The sequence below is a fragment of the Pithys albifrons genome, chromosome 25, assembly GCF_047495875.1.
Source record: "Pithys albifrons albifrons isolate INPA30051 chromosome 25, PitAlb_v1, whole genome shotgun sequence".
NCBI classification, from domain to species: domain Eukaryota; kingdom Metazoa; phylum Chordata; class Aves; order Passeriformes; family Thamnophilidae; genus Pithys; species Pithys albifrons.
The window spans coordinates 3,313,291-3,334,740 of NC_092482.1; the positions used below are offsets into that span (position 1 = coordinate 3,313,291).

Here is a 21,450-nt window from a genome sequence, read left to right on the forward strand (position 1 = left end):
TGGACAGGACATTCTCTGAGGTGGAGCAAGACCAAACCCTGCTAGTCAGGGGCTGCTTTGGGTCCTGGCAGTGCCCCATTCCCCAACTCCAGCCCCTCACCAGCTGCAGCTTTCCTGGAATCACAGAATCATTAAAGCTGGAAAAGACCTCCAGGATCAGAGAGTCCATTCTTTGACCAAATCTCACCATGCCCAATAAACCACTTGCAGTCCAAGGGCCACCACAAGGTCACATCACTCCTCATCCTCCCCAGGACTCACCTGCCTCATGCAGGGGGAAGTTTCCAGCCTGGCACAGCTGCTCATGCCGTTTGCTTTTCCAGTTGGATTCTTCCTGCCCTGCTGATGCCTTGTCCTGAACTTAGTGATGCCCAGGCTGCTGCTTTGATCACCTGGCTAATAATCACTTTCCATTTCCCATCTGCTGGGATAACAAGCCATAGAGTACAATTCCCTTATTTTGGGACCACAGGGGCACTCACAGTCACCTTCCCCCACTCACCTCCTGCAAACATTGAACCACTCCCACCACAAGGGCAAATGCTCCCCACCAACAGGCCCTCGGTGTGATCCAGCACTTGGTGAACCCCCAAAATGTGAATTAAACCCCAGCCAAGGGGGTTGGATGGAGTCATGGGAAGCAGAGCTCAGTCCCAGGGAAGCACCAGAGCCCTGGTCCTGCTCCGTCACTTACCCCAGAGCAAAGCCCAAATCCAGAGCTCCCACAGGACAATTCCTTCTCACCGACAGAACTACTGGGAAATAACACAGAGGAAAAAAGAGGTCCCTGAAATGTGGAGTGGGAGGGAAGCAGTTGATCCGAGTGTGTCAAAGGGCCCCTTCCCCGTCCCAGCCTGGCATTTCACTCTCATCACACTGAACATTCCATTTTAATTTTTTTTTAATCTTTTCTTCTTTTTTTTTTTTTATAAGCACATTTGTGCTTTGCCAACAGAATCAAGACATTAACAAAGATCAGCTTCTCGGAAGAAAAGCATTTCTATATAACAAGGACATTACACAGCTCAAAGCAGGAAAAGAAAATATTTACAAAATACAAGGTGGGTTTGTTTCTTTTGTGTGTGTGTGGTTTTTATAATGCTAAAAGGGTTATTCAGAATTTTCAACCTTATAAATAGAAAAGCACTTCTGCAGAGGGATATGGTAGCGCCGTTGTCGTGGGGTTTTTTTGTTTTAAAGAAACGTGATGGATCCTTTAAAGTGGAACAGAACCAAAACCACCAGATAATGTTGAAAATTGTGAACACCCCGATGGTGAAGCAGTTCAGCGACTATTTCATTACGATTACAAAATGGGAGGGGAGGAAAAAAAAAAAGTCCTTTGTATTTTTTCTCTTTTTTTTTTTTTTGCTTTTTTTTGCTTTTTTCTTGAGGTTTTTTTTTTTTGGTGATGTGATTATACATAAGACAGGCACAAGGCTATAGCAACAGGACAGGGACCAGGAGCCACACCGTCAGGATGGGAAGCGTTCCGGATGGGGACGGTGCGCGGGATCCGGAGCCACTGCGGGTGCGGAAGGGGCCGAGGGCAGGGGAGGGAACGGCAGCGAACTTGGGTCCAAACTCAAACACCTGTCAGAGGGGGCACGTGGGACGTAGGGCAGAGCTGCCCCCAGGGCTGGGCCAGGCGGGAGTGGAGCGAAGCTGTGGTGACACCCCAACCCCCCCAAGCTGCCTCCCCTCTCTGAGCTCTCACCCCCAGGACCACCCTGGCCCTGCCTCGTCCCCACTGCCCACCCCCAGCAACAGCCCCACGGGTCCAGCTGGATCAGCCTCAGCCCCAAAGGGCATCCAAGTGCCCCTGGAATTCTGCTCCTGCTCAGAGCATCCCCTCCCTGCCCTCCAAACCGGCAGATGGACACACAAGCTGCTTCCCAAGTGCCACTCTTTCCATGCAGAGCTGGAGCAGCCAAAGGTCCCTCCTTTCCCCCCAGCAGGCACAACAAGGGCTGCTCCAAACCTGGGGAGAAGGAAGGGGGAGGTGGCCACGGGGGCAGAGGAAGGATCAAGGAGGGGCAGAATCCTCCCTCAGGATACCTGGAACTACAACCTGGGGGAGGGAAATGCAGGAGGGAGGAGGTGCAGGTGGGCACTCTGCAGGTGAGGACAGCCAGACAGTGAAGGTTGCAATCCCAAGACATCACTTTTCACCACTAATTTCACTCCACTAAAACCTTTCAGGGAGGGAGGGGGGCAGGGAGCAGGTTAAGAGAAAACGACACCCTTTTGTTGGGAAAAACTATCCCTGAAATCTGCTAGTCAGCTAAATCCTGTGCTCTAGTTTTATACACCTAAGGAGGGGAGGGAAGGGGAGGGGGTCTGGTGGGCTGCTCCCCTCCCGAGGCTTCACTCCACTGGGAGGAATCTGGGGGCTCATTCATGTGACGAGGAAACATGGAGAAGAAAAAAAAAAAGGAAAAAGAAAAAAAAAAGAAAACAAAAAAAGAAAACAAAAAACAGTTTCTAAACTCCTTAAATTCACTAAAAACTGTGAAAATTCCCGGCAGGATGTTTGAATATCAAACGCAGATTTTGGAAGCTTTAATGCCAAGAGTTAGTTCTGTGTGTTGGTTTGCTCATGTCTCCCCGTGTGTCTCTATCTGTGCGCTGGCCGCAGGACTGCGGAGCAGGAGGAGGAGGAGGAGGAGGAGGAGGAGGAGGAAGAAGAGGAAGAGGAGGAGGAGGAGGGAGGGGCCAGCGGGGTTCGGCTCTTGAGGCTGGCCAGGCTGGGCGAAGCCGAAGTGCCATCGGATTCCCGGGAGGATTTACTGCCCGACGTGCGGCGGGTGCAGCGCGACAACCGGTCCTGGGGGTCGGATTGGTCCTCGCACTCTGTCCGGGGGTCGTAGGACAGCGGGAAGGTGCGTCGCTCCCAGGGCTGCACGGCCTGAGGGGGAGAGAACTCAGTCACAGGGAATCCTCTGGAAACGCTCCTGTGCTCCCTGAGCCATTCCCGCTGCGGCAGCGGAGCAGCAGCTCCCCCGTGTTGTGTCCCAGCCCGGGGACAGCGCTTGGGAAGCTTCAGATGTGGGGAGGACACGGCAGCTCGACAAGGAGCCACAGTTGATGGAGGAGCTCCTGCTCTGCTGGAAGAGCCTCCTGCTTTACTGGGAGAGCCTCTTGCTTTGCTGAGAGAGCCTCCAGCTGCCCCACACCACACTCTGCATCCCGCTGGGCCCATTTCCCACGTGCAGGTTTTCCACCTGCCCCTCCACAGCCACATCCAAGTGCTGGGTGGGTCCCACCCACCCGCGGTGCCGCCCCTATCCCAGTGCTGGGTGGGTCCCACCCACCCGCGGTGCCGCCCCTGCCCCGGGCAGAGCCAGAACCCACCTGCTCGTCCAGGCTGGTGTCGGGCGTGGAGCAGCGCGTGTCCTCGCTGGACAGGAGCCGCAGGGAGTCGCGGGACAGGGGGGTCAGGGGGGCACAGAGCAGGTCGGGGCTGATGGGGCTGCGCGGGGAGTGGGTGTGGGACAGCTCTGTGTGCGAGTGGCAGCTGCCCACCTCGGGGGATGCTGGCTGGGGGGTCGAGGGGGTGCCCAGCTGGGGGGTTGTCCGTCCATCCGTGGATCTGTAGGACCTGAGACAGAAGCAGTGGGGAGAGCTGTGAGGCCCAGCTGTGCTCCCACCCACCGATGCCACACCATGATCCCTTCCATCTCACTGGGAACAGCACAGGGATGCAGCAGAAGCAGGGAATGCCACAGCCCAGTTAAACCCACCCAGACCCAGCCTGTCCTGGTGTAGCTTTTCCCCATGGATGCTGCTCTCCTGGGGCTCCGTGTCCCACATGGCTCCCACACTCCCAGTGCTGCATGAACACCATGGTAAGAAGCTCCCTATGAAATCAAGACACTTCAAAATTGGTCTTTCCAAATATTTCCCATCTGCACACACCATGTGACCCCTGGCAGCAGCTCAGGGACCCAGGGCAGGGAACCAGCAAAGCTGGAAAGGCACCAGTTCAGCAGCTGGGAGTAGGAGGAGCACAGTGAAACACTGAGACTTCAGATTTTAACCAAGGATTAACAAAGTCTGAGTCCCAACACAGATATCCAGATAAAAACCCACAGGCTGGAAAAGGGATGGAGAAGAGCAAATCTCTTCTTGTGCAGGTTTCTGATGAGATCAACAGGTGGGAACCGTGGGAGGTTTTAGACACAACACTGTGGAGAGGGAATGGGGTGCCCAGAGACCAGAGGAACAGAAGATCTGTGTAAATGGGGCAGGATGAGCACAGCCACTGCTCCCTGCACTTTCCTCTGGACTCCCACATCAGCTCCCACACTTCTGGAGCAGTGGGAAGTGCTTGAGAAAGCAGAATCCAAACAGCTGGTGCAAGAGTTCTCTGCAACCAAACCGGGGTGTCACCTAAGCAGACTGTGCCCTGCTCCCACATGGGCACCTCAAGCTGGATGGTGCCAAACTTCCCAACACCAGCACAAGCTTTACAGCATTTTTATGGATCAGCTGAACTAATGAAGGCTCCCAGGGGATGCCCCTGCTGGGGCAGACAGCGGGCAGTGCCACACCTGCTGCCGCGGCGCTGCGGGGGCACACTCGTGCTCCAGAGCCACCGCGCCCGCTCCATCTCCTCACACTTCCCGTGCCGAGCAGCGAAGGCCGAGTCAGACAAGTCCTCCATCTGCAAAGGGAAGGACACGGGGCTTGGTCAGAGCTTTCTTCCATTAAACAACCACCTACATGTGGTTTTGCCAACATCAGCTACAGCGAGGGTTTAAATGTTCATCGCAAAATATCCTGAGCTGGGAGGGACCCCCAAGGACCATCCAGTCCCACCCCTGGCCCTGCACAGACACCCCAACAATTCCACCCTGTCCCTCAGAGTGTTGTCCAAACACTCCTGGAGCCCTGGCAGCCTCAGGGCCGTGACCAAACCCTTGGGAGCCTGGTCAGTGCCCACCACCCTCTGGGGGAAGAGCCTTTTCCTGAGGTCCTGCCCAACCCTCCCTGGCACAGGTTCATGCTGTTCCCTGCGTCCTGTCACTGGTCACCAGAGAGCAGATATCAGTGCCTGAGAGAGGCAGGTGCTAAGAATGAGTATGAGAGCACCTTGTTAAACTGAGTCTGCACTGCTTAGGAAGAGATTAAGAACTAAAAACCAAAGGAAAGCCACTTATCCCAAAATGGAAGTACTCACACAGAGATTTAAAGAAATATCATCATCAATTTAACTAAAATACTAACTAATAACTATAGTGGCTGGTCATGATTTCTTCATGAGCCTATTTCACAAAGACACTGGCGACCAAGAGAGGCCTCCTGACAGCAATCAGCCCTTGGATTCAGCTGTGCCCAGCCAGGTAACCCAACTTCTCGTGCCTTTCCTGTAAAGGCACCAACAGCAGCTGGTCCCCTGCAGAGGTCGGTGTGTTCCCTCCCTCTGTGGACACAGTTCAGCCACCACCAACCCCATCCCATGTTACCTGGGAAATGAAGTCCCTCTTACCTCGTCGTTGTCCTCCTCAGGGTTCGCTTTCAGAGCGCTGACATCCACCTCACGCCAGCTGCAACGATACCAGTGGGCACCAGTCAGGGCACAGCCAGAACCAGCTGCACACACCCCCACCATGAGCTTTAGGGAACAAGGAAATTCCACCCTTCCACAAGGAGCAACACAGGCAGGCTCAGCTTTAAGCACCAGACCTCCTTGCTGGAGGCTGGAGCATTCCAAGGGCAGAGGGAGCAGAGCAGAGGCTGCAGCACTTCCAAACTGTCCCTTATTCCCAAAGAGGCAGCAAGGCAAGCCCCTTGCCCACAGGGGGATCAGGCAGTACCTGGGTGTGAGGATCTCCTTGTACTGCAGCTTCTCCACTCGGGTTGTGGCAGCCACAGACATCGGGATGACGATGTTGTTGATGTCGAAGGAGCTTTCTCCTCTCCTCCTCCTCGGCTGCTGCAAGGAGGACACAAGAGCCACGTGAGGAAGGGATGTGGGTTTTGTCATGTTGGAAAGCCATTGATGGAACAAGAACCAAATGGCCTTGTACGACCTATGGACACTTCAGAACCAAGAGCAACTTGCATCAGTGTGGAGGTCACCTACTGCTTGATCCAAGGCCCCTTCCCACCCCAAAATCTTTGACTTGGGAGGTCCAAACAAGGGCTTTGGTCCCTGAGGGCACCAGAACAAGGTGAGGCAGAGCTGCCAAGCTCCAGCCACCATCCTCACGCTGGCACCAGTTGCTGCACAGTCAGCTGGGTCAGGACATTGATCTGGCTCACAAACTAACCCACCAAGGGCAGAAGTGTCCCATATAATCCAGTTTTCTACTGCCAACATAAACAAGGCTGGGAACCACGAGGAACAAGGGAACAGCCGCCCTGCTCATGTCCCTGCAGGGGCCTAAGCCCCCTCCAGGTGACCCTGTGGCACAGGAGCAGCAGAGCAGTCAGACAGGAGCTCATCCCCAGCCCTGACAGCTGTACCAGGAGCCCAACAGCTCCACCTGCCTTGTGCTTCCAGCCAGAGCAGATGCTCCAAGACACAAATAAGCTCTTCATTGATCTGTTTAAACCTTGAACATTGGGAGCTCTTCCACCATCTGTCTCCTCCAAAAACCTGTGACAGCAGTGCTGGTGCTGCAGTGACACGAATCCTCACGGATCAGCTTGAGATACAAATGGCTCTTCTTCCCTGACGAGGTCACCTGGGATTTGCCACATCCTCAGACTCCTCAGAGTCCTGTGGCTGTCACTGTAGGAACAGGTGGGAACCCAAATGCTGGGAACCTGCCACAGCCAAATTCCCACCCCCCTGATGTCACAGGTGATGATGCAGCAACTGAATTCCACACTGAAGGAACACAGGCAGGACCTGGAACCCCACAGCAACAGGCTTGGAGCAGGGACAAAGGCACACAAGGCTGAGCTGGAAGTGGTGCCTCAGCTCTGCCAGGGACAGACATCTCTTACCCACCCTGGTTTCCCTGTCAGGGTTCAAGGAGTCCTGCTCTGTTGTCTCTGGGTCACATCCAGCTTGGGTTGCTGCCCAAACCACCAACTGGGGTGGCCAGACAGGAGCCAAATTCCTCACTGGGACACTTGTGGGACACAGCAGAATTCAGACCTTCAGTCAAGAGCTTTTGCTAACGAGGGTCAGGCTCTGTGAGGACGGTGGAGGAGCTCTGCTAACCATCTGTCCCGGAGCATGGTGGGAGGCAGTTATAGTCCTGCTCACCCCCACAAAGGTCCCAAATCCTGCTGTCCTTGAGCATTTTGGGAGGCTGAGCATGGCTGAGCAGAAGGTGGTCTGAGTTAAGCAACTGCTGAAGTTTGTGTATAACTGAAAGATCTAAACCAACACTTGTGCCATGGACTTGTGACCCCAACTCCATCCACAGCCCAGGGAAAGCTGCACCAGTGGAAGCTCCACTGTTCCAGCAGCTGCACTACTGGTGCTCAGCAATTCTCTTCCTGGCATCCCCACACAACTTCAGAAACCATGGAGCGAAGCCAAGGGACTGCTGGGAACAGGAATGTTCCTCAGCAGTTACTGAGCTGATGGTGAACCTGTAACTGCACTCACAGGCTTTGCACAGCCAACATCCATCCCGGAATGCCAGGAAAGGCAGAGTGAAGAGGGTCAACAACCCCACCATCAGCTGGACCAACAGGTCTGGCATGGCAAGAGCACCACTAAGCAGGGTCCAGCCTAAGAACTGCTCCAAAGCTGAGCCCCCACGATGGAGCTGAGCTCCAACCCTCTGCCAGGAGGGCAGCAGATACTCACGGCGGTGCTGGAGGTGCCCTGGGAGGAGGAGCTGGCGGGAGCTGAGCCCTCTGAGGAGGTGGACAGTTGCCGAGCTATGGGGCTGTGAGGGGTGGGGGTCACAGCTGTTGACAGGTAGCTCGGGCCACCGACGTCCGTGTGATGCTTCAACACTGCAGGGGAGGACGGGAGAGAACGGAGAGCATTAGCCAAGAACCAACCCACCCAGGGGGGTGGTGGAAGTGGAGGAGAGAAAAGGACCATGTGCACCAGAAACGGCCAGTGCTGAGGAGCTCTTGGCAGGACAGAGAAGCACCTTCCAGGCTGGCAGAGCCCTGCCCTGGGGAGAAGCGGTCGGAGCGGCGGCTCGAAGCAGTGCGTGCCCCCAGAGGGGCTGGGTGTGCAGCAAAGCCCAAGCTCCCCCCGAGACACCTGCCCCTGGGGGCCTACCTTCGCTCCTCTCAGATGAGCAGTCTCGCACTCTCTTTTTGTCATGGGCAGCAGGCTGGGCAGAGCGCTCTGGCGCTCTCTCGGCCTTGGCCACGGCCGAAATATCGTCTAAAGGCGGCCTGTGAGCCTTGTCTGGTTGGGTTTTTGGCTGTGAGCGCTCTGAGGAGGGGAACAGAGAAAGAGCTATGAAACGCCTGTTTTCACCTCTCTTTCTGCTGGCACAGGAGGCTCGGGCAGAGCTGACCAGCTCCGTGAATCCAGACAGGAGGGGCTCCACACATGCCCAGGGCGCTGGAGGGGTGTGCCCAGTGCTGGGCGAGCTGTGGCTCTGCCCACACCGAGCACCAAAGGGTCCCTACAGCCCTGAGCTGCACAGCCTGCACACGCTTCACCTTCAGCCCTGGCCTGCCTCGTCCCCAGGAGTGGAATTGGAAGGGCATCCTCCTCCTCTCTCCACCCAGACTGCGGGTACCACACTGGGCAGGGGCAACACTTACTGGCTGCGGTGAAGAAGGAGTTGACCAGCTTGTGGCGGTCCTTGCGGGCAGGGTCTGCCAGGCTGGTGGGCAGGGGGGCTCTGTGCTTCAGCGACAGCTTTTTGGGAGGTTTGGTTTTCTCGTAGGGTTTGTTCTGCCACTGAGATTTCAACATGCTCTGGAAGTGCAGGCTCGTCGGCACATCTGCAGAGAGACACAGGACACGGAATCCAAACTGGTGGTGCAACAAAAGGCTGTGGTTCCACCACCCTCTCCCAGTCCCCCACAGAGGAAGAGCCCTCAGTGAACACACAGGCACTGAGTGTAAGACCCAGGGTTGCCTACACCCTCCTCATGTTCAAAAGGACCTGGAACAGGACCCAATATTTCTAATCTGTAGCTCTTTGAGTAAAGGACTTCCCTACAGGATTCAGAGTCCAAGTATATCCTGGCAGGAGAAAGAAGCCTTTGTCAGGAAAACCATGTGTTTTCACCCCTGAAGGTCTCTCATGTGCTGCTAACTCAGATCTGACTTCCAAGGATCTCAGGTATCTCAGCACATCAAATCTGGGCTGGAAGAGAGAAATTCAGCTTTAAATTCTCAATCTGAGGTCAAGCCAGAAGCCAGCCAGGTACTGTGGGATGTTAATCTGCCTGCTGTGGCACCTCAGTCATGGGAAGCTGTGTGAGTGAGCACAACTGAGAGGCTCCAAGAGCAGAGTAACTGCCCTGCCTGGGTCATGGAGCCACCTGAGAGTAAATTCACAGTCATTATCTGGGAAACTGATGCATTTGGAGCCTGGATTTCTGTGCTTGCACAGATCACAGAGATCCAGGGTACCTGTCCCTGTTTGATGCTGCCACCTCCAAAGAGCACAGTGTGCTGTGTTGCTGTGACAGGCTCTGCTCTTGCTCACAGGGCTCAAGCCTTTTTTCTCCCAAATCCCACACAGCCCAGCACTCCTGACCTCAGGTGAGAGACAGAACACTGATTGGGTTGTTCTGTGTATTTCTTCTGCAGACAGGCTAAGGTAGGGAATAAAAACCAACTACTCCAGCCTCAGGAGTTTCACAAATGAGCCTTCCCACTTCACCTTTGATCCCCAAATACCATAGCCTATGTCTCCTCTAAGACCCATCTCCTTTCTATATGCCCAAGGGCCAAAATCCCAGTTGGGAAAAGCATTAAAACCTTCAAGGTTAACATGAAAACTACTGAGATGTGAATTTATCTTCTCCAACTACATCCATAAAGTCATTATGCACCAGGATTTGTGGTGGGACATGTTGCCCATCTGCTCTCCTCCCCAGCATGGACCAGGACACACACAGTTCCACCTCACAGGGCAAGACTCAGGCCCTGCTGGCTGATATCTGAACATCTCTGCAGTATATCCCTCCCAATTTCAGGGACTGGAAAGCCCCAGCAGATCCAGGCAGGCAAACAGGATGAAGGGAGCTGGCAGAGGATGGGATGGAGTCACAGTGGGGACTTCAACCTGACTCCCTGGAAAAATCCCAGACAGCTGCACTGCAAGCACCTGGATTGTTTAACCCCTTCCCTTTGCTAAAGAAGGGTTGTCACAGAGTGGTGGCTGCTCCCAGGCCACCACTGCTGGTTGGTGGGGACACATCCCAGAAAACAGAAGGGGGTCCAGGCCAGTCCTGCAGGGAGACTGCCAGTCCCTGGAGTGCTCAGATCCTGGGGAAGTGGCCTCTGCTCTTTGCTAATCTTTTGCTTTCTCCTCAAAATTCATATCCCACGTATCTGTGGAATGAGCCAACAGGCTGGAGGGAGGGGAAAACCGAGACAGAACGTTGTTAGCAGAAAGTGAGTTGTCTGCTGGTCTGGCAGTGCCCTGCTGGCAGCACAGCCGTGTAGCAAGTGACACCATCACTCCTCCTCCTCCTCTTCCTCCCCCTCGGGCAGCAGTGCAGGGCTCCCAGGGACCAGCAGATGGCAACCACACTGAGCCCAGCGCTCATCCTCCCACCAAGGTTATTACATCATCCAAAAATTCCCAGCGAGAAATCAGACGAACCAGAAAAAAAAAAATCCACCACCCCCCTGAGAGGAAGGGACAAAAGGGGACAAAGCGCTGACAGAGCACAAGTGCAGGGGTTAAAAGCCTCACTGGCTGCTCTCTGCGTGCCAGGGGAATAAAGGAATAAAGGAGCGTGTTCCTCCCGCAGCCTCCTGGCAATTTTGCCCTTGGCACACTGCTCTGGAGAGATCCCGGCTGGCTGCTGGCACCGGGGAGCCCGGGCACAGCTCAAAGTGAAAGTCAGCACATGCTCACAGCTCCGTGCAAGAGCCCGTGCCAGAATCCTGGCTGAGCCCTGAGCACCCACCCAGCCCCTCAGCTTCTCAGGGGAGCCCCAAAATCACCCTGGAGGGGCCCCAGTCCATCCTGGACTAATGCTCACAGACAGGGAGACCCCTCACTGCCCACCAACAGCACCAGGCAGGGCAATTCCCCACCTGAACATGGTACCTGGCTGGTTTTTGAGCACTGAAAAGCACCCCCATGCCTAAAAATGAGCCCTAGAGGACTGTGCTAAGCAATAGTGAATAACCAGAGTTAATCTTGTAGGAGAAATGGGTATTTCTGTGTAAGTGTTTTAATCTTTACAGCAAATAGTTTTAGACCCAAAGTTTTTAAATCTCATGCAGCCAGAAGAGACCTTTTCCCCTGTGAGTTGGCTGCAGGGGACACTAAATAATGGGAAGAATATGGGATAAGTTGCCTGGTGGCCCTGCTGTGATAGCACCCAACAGGTTCTCTCCCCACTTCCCAGGTTTATTTGATTTAACTCTACAGACAGAGCATCACAAGTGCTGTGAAATCAGGCAATAAATTCCTGCTTCAGGAGTTCATTAAGTTCCTTGAGCACTCCTGATCAGAGCTGTGTCATTGGGAGAGGAGGGCTCTAGTTTTTAAAAATAACACCAATTTACTATTTTAGTCTGGTTTAAATATAGTGCTAGTGAAAGATGCCAGATTAATTGCTCCCAGACACTCCCTGCATTTCCCAGTGTCACATAAAGCTTGTGAAAAGCTGGAATTTAAACCCAAACACACACATTAGACCAGTGACTCAACCTAAACCTACCACCTGACAATCCCATGGGAAGCAAGGCCACCAACCTTCCCCCCAGGATTAGAATCCCAGAATGGTTTGGGTTGGAAGGGACCTTAAAGCCCATCCAGTTCCACTCAGGGACACTTTCCACTATCCCAAGTTGTCCATCCAATCTGGCCCTGAACAATTCCAGGGATGGGGCAGCCACAGCTTCTCTGGGAGGTGTTTTACACCTTAAGCAGCTACAAACTCCCACCCAGGGAAGGAACCACTGTGATCCATGCACTGCCCTGTTCTCCTGACAAAATTATCAGTTCCTGCCATTCGTGGTCCTGGATTTTGGGATCAGAGGGAAAAGATGACAGATGGACACCAATCTCACCCAAGCCAACAGTTTTTGGTCAAATAGGGTTCTATTTAATTTGGCAGCCTAGGAAGCAAAAGACTCTGGGAACTGTTTTTCCCTTGGGAAAAGTCCCTACACATGAAGTCTGTGAATACCCCCAGTCAGGGCTGGTTAATTATTCCCCTTAATGATGATTAACCCAGGGAAACAAGTGCCTTAACGGGAACATCCCTTCTTGCTGCACCCTCTGAACCATGGAAGACCATTTACAATTCCTTACAAGGTCAGAAGAATTTCCTGTGACAAACCAATCCACAAATCACTTCATCTGGATGAATAAACTCTGCAGAAGCAAATATTTCACAAGTGGTTTAAAAGCCCAACAGCCCCAGCCCAGGAGCCACAGCCCAGGACAGACTGCCAGGCACTCCTGGATTCTCCACCACGAGGGAGGCTCCGGGTCAGACTCCCAAAAACATGTTCAGGATGCTCTAATCCTAAAAATACCTGCAGCTGAACGAGTGTGGTGTCCTCAGGGGTTCTGCAGCTCCCCTGGAAGTGCAGGATGGAGGAGCAGCTCTGGAGCAGCCCCATCCACCCACCCCCTGTGACCCAACCCCCCAGCACCCAGTCTGACCCACGGGTGCTGCCCTTACCATCTGGGAATGACAGGACAGGATGGATACAGGAGTCCAGCTGGGACAGGCGCTCCAGCAGAGGGGCATCGTACTGGATTTCCAGCGTGGTGGAGCTGCGGGTGCCACACAGGGCACAGGAGGGGTTGACGTCACAGCTACAGCGCGCCAGGTGGGGCCGGTGCACCTGAACAGGGACAGGAACAGGGTCAGGAACAGGGTCAGTGTGTCTGAGGACTGTCTGCACATGGTCACTCTCACCCTCAAGGTTGTTGGCTGGGGGATTTTTATACTCCTTGCATGTAAAAAAAATTTATATTTTAAATATCTGTTAAAAAATTATATTAAAATGTATATACACACACCTTGTGTGTAAAAAAATTATATTTTCAATATCTATTAAAAATTATATTAAAAGGTATATACATGCACCTTGTATGTAAAAAAATTGTATTTTCAATATCTATTAAAATTACATTAAAAGGTATATACATGCACCTTGTATGTAAAAAAATTATATTTTCAATATCTATAAAAATATATTAAAAGGTATATACACACCTTTTATGTAAAAAAATTGTATTTAAAATATCTATACAAAAATTATATAAAAATGTAAATATACACACGTTGTATGTAAAAAATTATATTTTCAATATCTATAAAAATTGTATTAAAAGGTATATACACACACCTCGTATGGAAAAAAATTAGGTTTTAAGTATCTACACAAAAAAATTATATAAAAATGTATATACACACACACTGTATGTAAAAAAATTATATTTTCAACATCTATTAAAACTATATTAAAAGGTATATACATGCACCTTGTATGTAAAAAAATTATATTTTCAATATCTATAAAAATATATTAAAAGGTATATACACACCTTTTATGTAAAAAAATGGTATTTAAAATATCTATACAAAAATTATATAAAAATGTAAATATACACACCTTGTATGTAAAAAATTGTATTTTCAATATCTATAAAAATTGTATTAAAAGGTATATACACACACCTCGTATGGAAAAAAATTAGGTTTAAGTATCTACACAAAAAAATTATATAAAAATGTATATACACACACACTGTATGTTAAAAAATTGTATTTTAAATATCTATAAAAATATATTGAAAGGTATATACAGGTACCTTGTATGTAAAAAATTAAGATTTTAAATATCTATACAAAATTGTATAAAAAGGTACATATACCCACATCTTATATGTGAAAAAAAACTTAAATATCTATACAAAAATTATATAAAAAGGAATATATACACACACCTTGTATGTAAAAAAAATTAAATTTTAAATATCTACACAAAAAATTATGTACAAAAGGTATTTATACACCTTTTATGTAAAAAATATATTTTAAGTATCTATACAAAAAATTATATAAAAGGTATATACACTCACATCTTATATGTGAAAAAAGTTAGATTTTAAATATTGATACAAAAAATTATATTAAAAGGTTTATATACACACACCTTGTATGGGAAAAAAATAGATTTTAAATATCTATACCAAAAATTATATAAAAAGGTTTATATACACACACCTTTTTTAATATACCTTATATATATACACATACACACCTTTTTCATATAACATATATATACACACACTCCTTTTTAATGCCCCTTGTATAAAACCTGTTAATTCAGAGTGGCCTCACGAGGGATGATTTCACTTTGCATAAACACAACTGAAAACCACGACTCACCAGCACAGACAGTTTTAACAGCTGCTAAATTTGACTAAAAGTGTTTAATTTTATCTAGGCTGAAACCTCATTTATAAAAACCATGAGGCAGCACAATTGGGTTGTCAGAGAGAGGGAAGGAAAAGCCTTTTTTAGTTCAGATGGGTCAGAGCCATCATTATGTGCCAAGAGGTGACACTTGGGGACAGCTACAGAGTGACAAAGGTGTTTTTCAACCTTGCTCCTTAATCCAGGACAGACTCAATTCCCAGATTCACAGGCTTTATACAGACTTCATTTATATGGAGAGAGACACAGAACTGGATGTGAATCCCAGGCAGGGACAACAATCCAGGATTCCACATCCCAGTGGGAGAATGGATCAAACTGGATCCTGTCCTGAGGCACAATTATTCAAGTAATTTCCATTAATGACTTGGATGATGTAAGAGACACCCACAGCAAATAACACTGCACTGGGAGGGCTACAAACACCCTGAAGGAAAGAGCTGGAGATCCACTCATGGCTATAAATTAAGAGAAATTACCTCAAATTAATCAAAGGTAATTCCCTGAGGGCAAATGCAACAGGCAGAGACTTCAGTGCCCAGGGAAGAGCAGGAAAAGGTAAGTGAGTAGTTAGTTAGTCTGAAAGCTCTGCCCAGGGGATGTGGTGGATGTGATGGATCCCAAAATGAGCATGAATCAGCACTGCTGAGAATTAATTAAAAAAATAATAAAAAGTAACGCCAGGGGCTTTAGGCAGGGTGGCTGTGCAGGCAGTGAGGTAATCCTGCCACTGCTACCAACACACACTCAACCTTTAAATCACTTTTCTTTCCTACAGGACATCTTCCAGCTTTAAAATTTAAAAGTTATGGATGATGTCTGTTGAGATTTTAATCTCTCCTGGTTGTTACTTCTGGTTGCACCAACCCACAACCAGTTTTTATTGGGGAGTGGTCAACTGGACATGGGAGTTCTGGAGCACGACTTGGCCATGGCTCAGCTGTCTCTGGAATAACCAGAGAAATCATCCTGCACTTCTTCCACTCTTGGAACTGCTCTTCTTAACAATCTTGTATTACCAGAAGTATTTGGTGAGTACAACAAAGATCTAACACACAATAAACACCCAAACACTGAGGGAACAACTCAGCATCATCCACGGAACAGTTCATGAACTTTCAAATCCCTGAGATCTTGCCAAAAACCACTCAAGAGCTCTCCCAGAAACTCCCCAGTTAAAACTGCAAATGAGTGATCAGGTAAAGCTGACTCAGCTGGGCAATAATCCATTTTGCTCAGAGAAGTGGTGCTTTTTGAGCTTTGATTTAAAACATCCAGAGTGAAAACCCCCAAACCCTTGTGGGGAAGTTGGACCTGGAACACTTTGACTCAAAGCAAAGTGGATTTCTGCCATCTCTGGTTCTGCAGGCTCAAAGAAAGGTCCTTAATTCCTCAATCTCTTACTATTTTCCCTCCAACTGACAATTTATGGTGTTCATAAGAGAAATAAAAGAGAATGAAGAGCAGCCCTTTCTCTAACAGGCAATAAACTGTATTTCCACTGAAGGAATTCTGCATAAGGGAGAGGAATGTAAAATAAATTTGTAAAAATCCAAGTAACAAACCCAGGAACAGTCAGAGCATTCCATGACTTCCAAATTGAAGCACTGGATGCAGACACAACCACCTGAGCAGGGCATTCCATGTAGCCCTGGGCAGACAACTGTGGTTTGCCCTTGAGCAGTAGCAGGGGGTTCCTGGGGCTGTGTTAATTCCTGTGTCAGAGTTAAGGTTTCCTGGTACTGCCTCAGCCACACTGAACTCCTTGGTCTTGAGTTCACCTCAGGCTGGTTGGTTTGAGAAAAGAAAACCCAGAGTTCAGCAGAGTTCAGAGTTGGTCTCTTCTCCCAGGCACTCAGCAATAGGACAAGGGGGCACGATGGGCTCAAGCTCTGCCAGGGGAAATTGGAGAGCAGAAAGAAATTCTTTGCAGAGAGAGTGCTCAGGCATTGGAATGGGCTGCCCAGAGAGGGGGTGGATTCCCCATCCCTGGAGGTTTTTCAGCTGAGCTTGGCCGTGGCACTGAGTGCCATGATCTGGTAAAGGGACTGGAGTTGGACCAAGGGTTGGACTTGATGATCTGGGTGGTCTTTTCCAACCCAATCCATTCTATGATTCAATGGATGTGGCACTGAGTGAGAATCTACCACATCTTGATCCAACCCCACTGTGATCACCAGCCCAGGGCACTGAGTGCCCTGGGCTGGTGATCACAGTGGGGTTGGATCAAGGGTTGGACTTGATGATCTCAAAGGTTTTTTCCAACCCAATCCATTCCATGATTCTGTCATTCTCTCCCCAGCATCAGCCAAGAAAAACCTTCCAACAAATCAAGTTCCTCCTTTATTTCTCCTTTACTTTTCCAACAGGCCTCTGAACCATCACTGCCCTGCTTTTCCTCCCTGTTATTTTTTCCCTCTTTACAACAAAAGGAGTACCAAGCAAGGCCAAGCTCACCTTTTTGGAGAGGGGCATGATGGTGCTGGGCCGGACGAGGCGCCGTTTCTTGCAGCCGAGCACGGGGCGGGTGCGGGCGGCGACGCAGGTCCCGTCCGGGGGCACCAGGCTCAGCCGCTGCCTCTTCTGCAGCAGCTCCTCAGCGTCCTGGCCATCTCCCTGAGCGTGTTCTGCCAGGCCAGGCTGGAGGCTGGTGGCCAGGAGAGAGCAGAGGACACTCCAGTTACTCACTCAGACCTGAGCGAACACTCTGAGCCAAGTTTAAAGCTTTGCAGTTCATGAGGCAACAGTTTTTATTCAACCAACTCTGATTTTCTTCTTTTACTTTGGTTCACCTTCCACTGTCCCACCACTGAACCTTTGACAAAATACTTTTGGAAGCTCTGAACAAAAAATATTCTCCCAGGCACTCAGCAACAGGACAAGAGGGCACAGGCTCAAGCTCTGCCAGGGGAAATTGAAGTTGGAGATCAGAAAAAAATTCTTTGCAGAGAGAGTGCTCAGGGATTGGAATGGGCTGCCCAGAGAGGGGGTGGATTCCCCATCCCTGGAGGTTTTTCAGCTGAGCTTGGCCGTGGCACTGAGTGCCATGATCTGGTAAAGGGACTGGAGTTGGACCAAGGGTTGGGCTTGATGATCTCGGAGGGCTTTTCCAACCCAATCCATTCTGTGATTCTATGAAGCTCTGAACAAAAAATATTTTTTAGAGCAAAAGCCACTCTAGACCTGAACAGCTTTAATCTTAGAATTCAGCTTCCTCCAGAATTACAGTTCAGGGAATCTTAAGACAACAAGTTTTCATGAGTGTAAATGCCAGAGAACATACAGTTTTATAGAAAAAATATTTAACTCTGACGGGAAGTTGCTTCTGATGAATATTTGAGATCTGCACCTGTAACATCTCTCAGCAGAAAGGTGCAATGTTAACATTAACCTCTTTTCTCTCACAAAGGACACAACAGCCCTGGCATCAATCCCCCATCTGGCCCCAACCACAGCCCAGCACAGCAGCACCTCCCCTACAGAACCTTTTCATGTCTATTCTGCAAGTGTTTCATTTCTAAAAATGCAAAAGATGAAAGCCCTGCAGTCTGAGGCTGAGCAGTTCAAAGGCTGCAGGGACACAAAGGGCTCTGTGACAGCCTGCAGTGATCCAGCTGCAGCCAGGGGCTCCTTGATCCATGATTCCCATCCTTCCTCCCACTCCACTGGGGCAGCATCCATCCCTCCCTCCCTCCTTCCCTGGCCCTGCCTCCCTCAAGGTCCTGAGCAAGTGTAATGGTTTTCAAGGGGTTTCCAGTGGTTCAACTCTGTAGCCTCATGGAGTGTCTTTCACTTGTTCTCATTCACCCACTTCAAGACCTCCTGAACAAAACCAGCCTGGAGAAATGAGGAATTTAGAAACCCTTAGTCCCCAAATCAGTGGGATTTGTGATCCTCAGCAGCTCCAGAAAAGTGGGTCAGTGGTTACAAGTGGGGCACTAGTCCCTTTGACTCACACAACTTGCAAGTGCATGAAAACCCCTCAGGAGGCACCAAGATTTGCCCATGCCCAGAGCAGGGCTGCCTGCAGGGCCTGCTCGGGTAAACATGGCACAGTTTAATTCCATTTTCAGCAAAACAACGCAGCAGAAAACCTCAAGCAGCCCATCTCCTCCTAAATGTTTCCAGGCATGATCTACCACCTTGGGTTTTGAAAAAAGAGACACTTTATACCATCACCAAGGCTGGTTTTCCAATGAGATGTTGTCAGCATCATAAAAATCACACTCTTCCCAAAGAGTCCCAGCAGCTTACGTGTTAATAACTCCATTGACGGGTCTTGGTGCTCCACAGGACTTGGTGGGATGGGATTCAGGAGTATTTGCAGCAGAAATACCCAAGTTTTCTAATGGCTGGGATCCAGAAACACTCTGAGGAAAGATGGGAAGAATATAAATTAATAAAAAAAAGCTTCTTAAACAACCCCAACTTTCTTATTCCCCGATTGTAGCTGAGGATTCTGCACTGTAGCCATGGATTGGCACACAGGACTTCAAACCAGGGGTCAGAAGTCACCACATGAACATGAGACCAGGGACAAAAGGAGTTCTTAGGGAGCAGCAAGAGGATGGATCCAGAGCAGCACTTTCATTCCAAGATCCAAAGGACTTTAATTCCCCTCAGGCAAGCAGGAGCATGAAAGGCTGAGGGGCTGTAAGGAGATTTTAGCATTTTGTCTCCATGGTGCAAACGAGTTCATCACCACCTGTAAAGCTCCCAGGCTCTGCTGCAGTTTGGGATGTGCTGGAAGCTCCTGCCCAAGCACTGGGGGGAAAATGGGAGGGCAGGGAGAGCAGAACAGACTTGCAAAACTGAATTTGCATTTTAACTCCCTGCCTGTGCAAACACGGTCCTAAAAGCACTTTAAAAAGTGCTTTAACTGTGGGGTTTGGATGCAAGGAGGGCAAGTCTGTGATGCTGAAAGTGGCAGATAAACACAAAGCTGGAAGCACCTTTTTGGCAGAGGAAAGTAAATAAAAACTGAGTTAAAGACATTGAGCTCCACAATCCCTTCTGCCTTAGCTCTGCAACACAAACTCCCTGGCTCTGCAGGGACTGTCCAAGCCACCAAGGACATCCTGGCTTTGTGCCTCCCACCAGGGACATTCCTGTTCTCCATCCCAGCAGGTGCCAGCTTGGTTCAGCATGTCCATACCCCTGGAACTCATCACCCCCAGTCTAAGCCTTGCAGTCCCTCGTTTTTGGGGTCAGACATGCTCCTCCCTGGGGTGAACTTCATTCCCTCCTTCCTGAGGCACCTCCTCCACTCCCTGCCCTGTCTCCAGCTGGGGTTTCCCCTTCATGCTGGTGTGGGGTTCAAGTATTAATAAAAAGGGCAAAAGCAGAGCTCTGGCCCCCCCAGAGATGCCCAGCCAGCCCCCTGCTTGTCCCTGACTGCATCCCAAACCCAGGGGGTTTGCACTGATTAAATCCTCCCTGCAATCATTCCCAACTCAAGGACAGGTGGCCACGCTGGATTAACGGTTTCCAGAGCAGCACCAACCTGAGTCACCCGGGGAAGGGCAACTCTTGCCAACACACACACCACCTTCTGCCTGGGCCTGTCTGAGGAACTTTGCTGGTGCTTCTGTACTTTGCTACAATGAGGTGCTTCTCCCGTGGGGGAGCAGAGACAGGATCACCCCAACAGGCTCCTCTGCCACCTGGGCTGAGCAGGATGAGGTCACACCTGAGACACCAGGCAGAGCCAGGTGAGGTGAAGTCAGCACAGGGGCTGAGCACTTTCCCTCTGCTTTCCAGAGGCTTGGCAAGGCTGAACCTTCACGTGGCAGCCCTGCCTGAGGCACCCCTGGGTCGGCAGGGCGGGGACTCTCATGACTCATAAACTCTTTTGAAACTGAGTATTTATTTTCTTCTCCAGAAAGGGTCTTAAAGGAGGAACTTCTCCAAGAGCTGGCTCTGGCTCGGGGGTTCAGGCCAGGAGGGGAGGGTGACCTGGCTGTGTCCTGTGGAGGAGCTGGGAAGCATCAATCCAACGGGTGTTTATCAGGAGCAGCACAGGCTCAGCTTATCACCCTGCCATGGGTGTTCCCAGCACAGCCACAGGAGCCAACACCTCCTGCATGCAGAGATCCCACACCAGCTCCTCCTGCTGCACTCCCAGGGCTCTGGGATGGCATCCAGAGCAGTGTCCACCACCCCAGGATCACAGCTATGCTCCTGCCTGCCTGGTTTGGGTGTGCAAGTCCAGGTCTTCAGGATGCACAGAACTCCTGAAGGGGTGTCAGACTTTCAGCTGTAACACATCTCCTTGTTGCACATGAAACCAGCAGGCTACAGGGGCCCTCAGGGCAGCAAAGCAGCTGTGTGTGGGCAGGGAGTCATGAGCCAACACCAGGAATGTTCCCTGTATTCCCAAAAAACTCCAAACAAAACCAGGCAGGGGCAGACCTTCACCTATTAATAGACACAACCCCCTAACTACCAACTATTTTGGGTGCATCCCCTCGCTAGATGAGCAATCCAAGCAAGGAATCAACAGCCAAGTTATGTCTTCAGGGCTTCGTGTTATTTCCATCTTCAGGCAAAAATATTTATTCACCTACTGAGCTTCAGTTCCCAACAGATATTCCCAGGCCTTATTTGCAAAGCCCTTCCCTGCACTGGCAATAGGATTAGTTCCTCCCTGGGATTATCAGCCAATGCCCAAGGACACGTATCCAGCCAGGGGGGGCACTCAGGAGAGGATGAGATCCAAAGGGAGCCGGGGGTGAGACAGGATGGATTCCTCCCCTTATTCCACGTTGCAGATGTGTCTCTTACTCTGCCAGTTTGAGGGGAAAAAAGCCCTTGATTCCAACAGCCCAGAGAGTGCCAAATGATAAGCTCCTCTCCAGGATTGGCCCAAGAGACAGACACCCTTCCAGAAAATGTCCAACACACCGGGAAGGGGCTCAT

The 21,450-nt window shown here is 50.3% G+C and overlaps 1 protein-coding gene across 4 annotated transcripts in view; it reads right to left on the minus strand.

Moving 5' to 3' along the window:
* Positions 1–883: 883 nt before the first annotated feature.
* KANSL1 (KAT8 regulatory NSL complex subunit 1) overlaps positions 884–21,450 on the minus strand; it is a 104,379-nt gene continuing 83,812 nt past the window's right edge. For 3 of the 4 annotated variants that reach the window (XM_071577376.1, XM_071577375.1, XM_071577377.1), the window contains exons 5-15: positions 18,787–18,902; positions 16,990–17,179; positions 12,766–12,931; positions 8,701–8,883; positions 8,204–8,362; positions 7,775–7,926; positions 5,820–5,938; positions 5,492–5,549; positions 4,554–4,666; positions 3,355–3,601; positions 884–2,908 (exon numbers count right to left, since the gene is read on the minus strand). In XM_071577376.1, coding sequence (XP_071433477.1) covers positions 2,618–2,908; positions 3,355–3,601; positions 4,554–4,666; positions 5,492–5,549; positions 5,820–5,938; positions 7,775–7,926; positions 8,204–8,362; positions 8,701–8,883; positions 12,766–12,931; positions 16,990–17,179; positions 18,787–18,902 — 1,794 coding nt within the window. In that variant the 3' untranslated portion in view covers positions 884–2,617. The remainder of the gene's footprint in view (positions 2,909–3,354; positions 3,602–4,553; positions 4,667–5,491; positions 5,550–5,819; positions 5,939–7,774; positions 7,927–8,203; positions 8,363–8,700; positions 8,884–12,765; positions 12,932–16,989; positions 17,180–18,786; positions 18,903–21,450) is intronic. The other variant, XM_071577378.1, reaches the window with a different exon arrangement.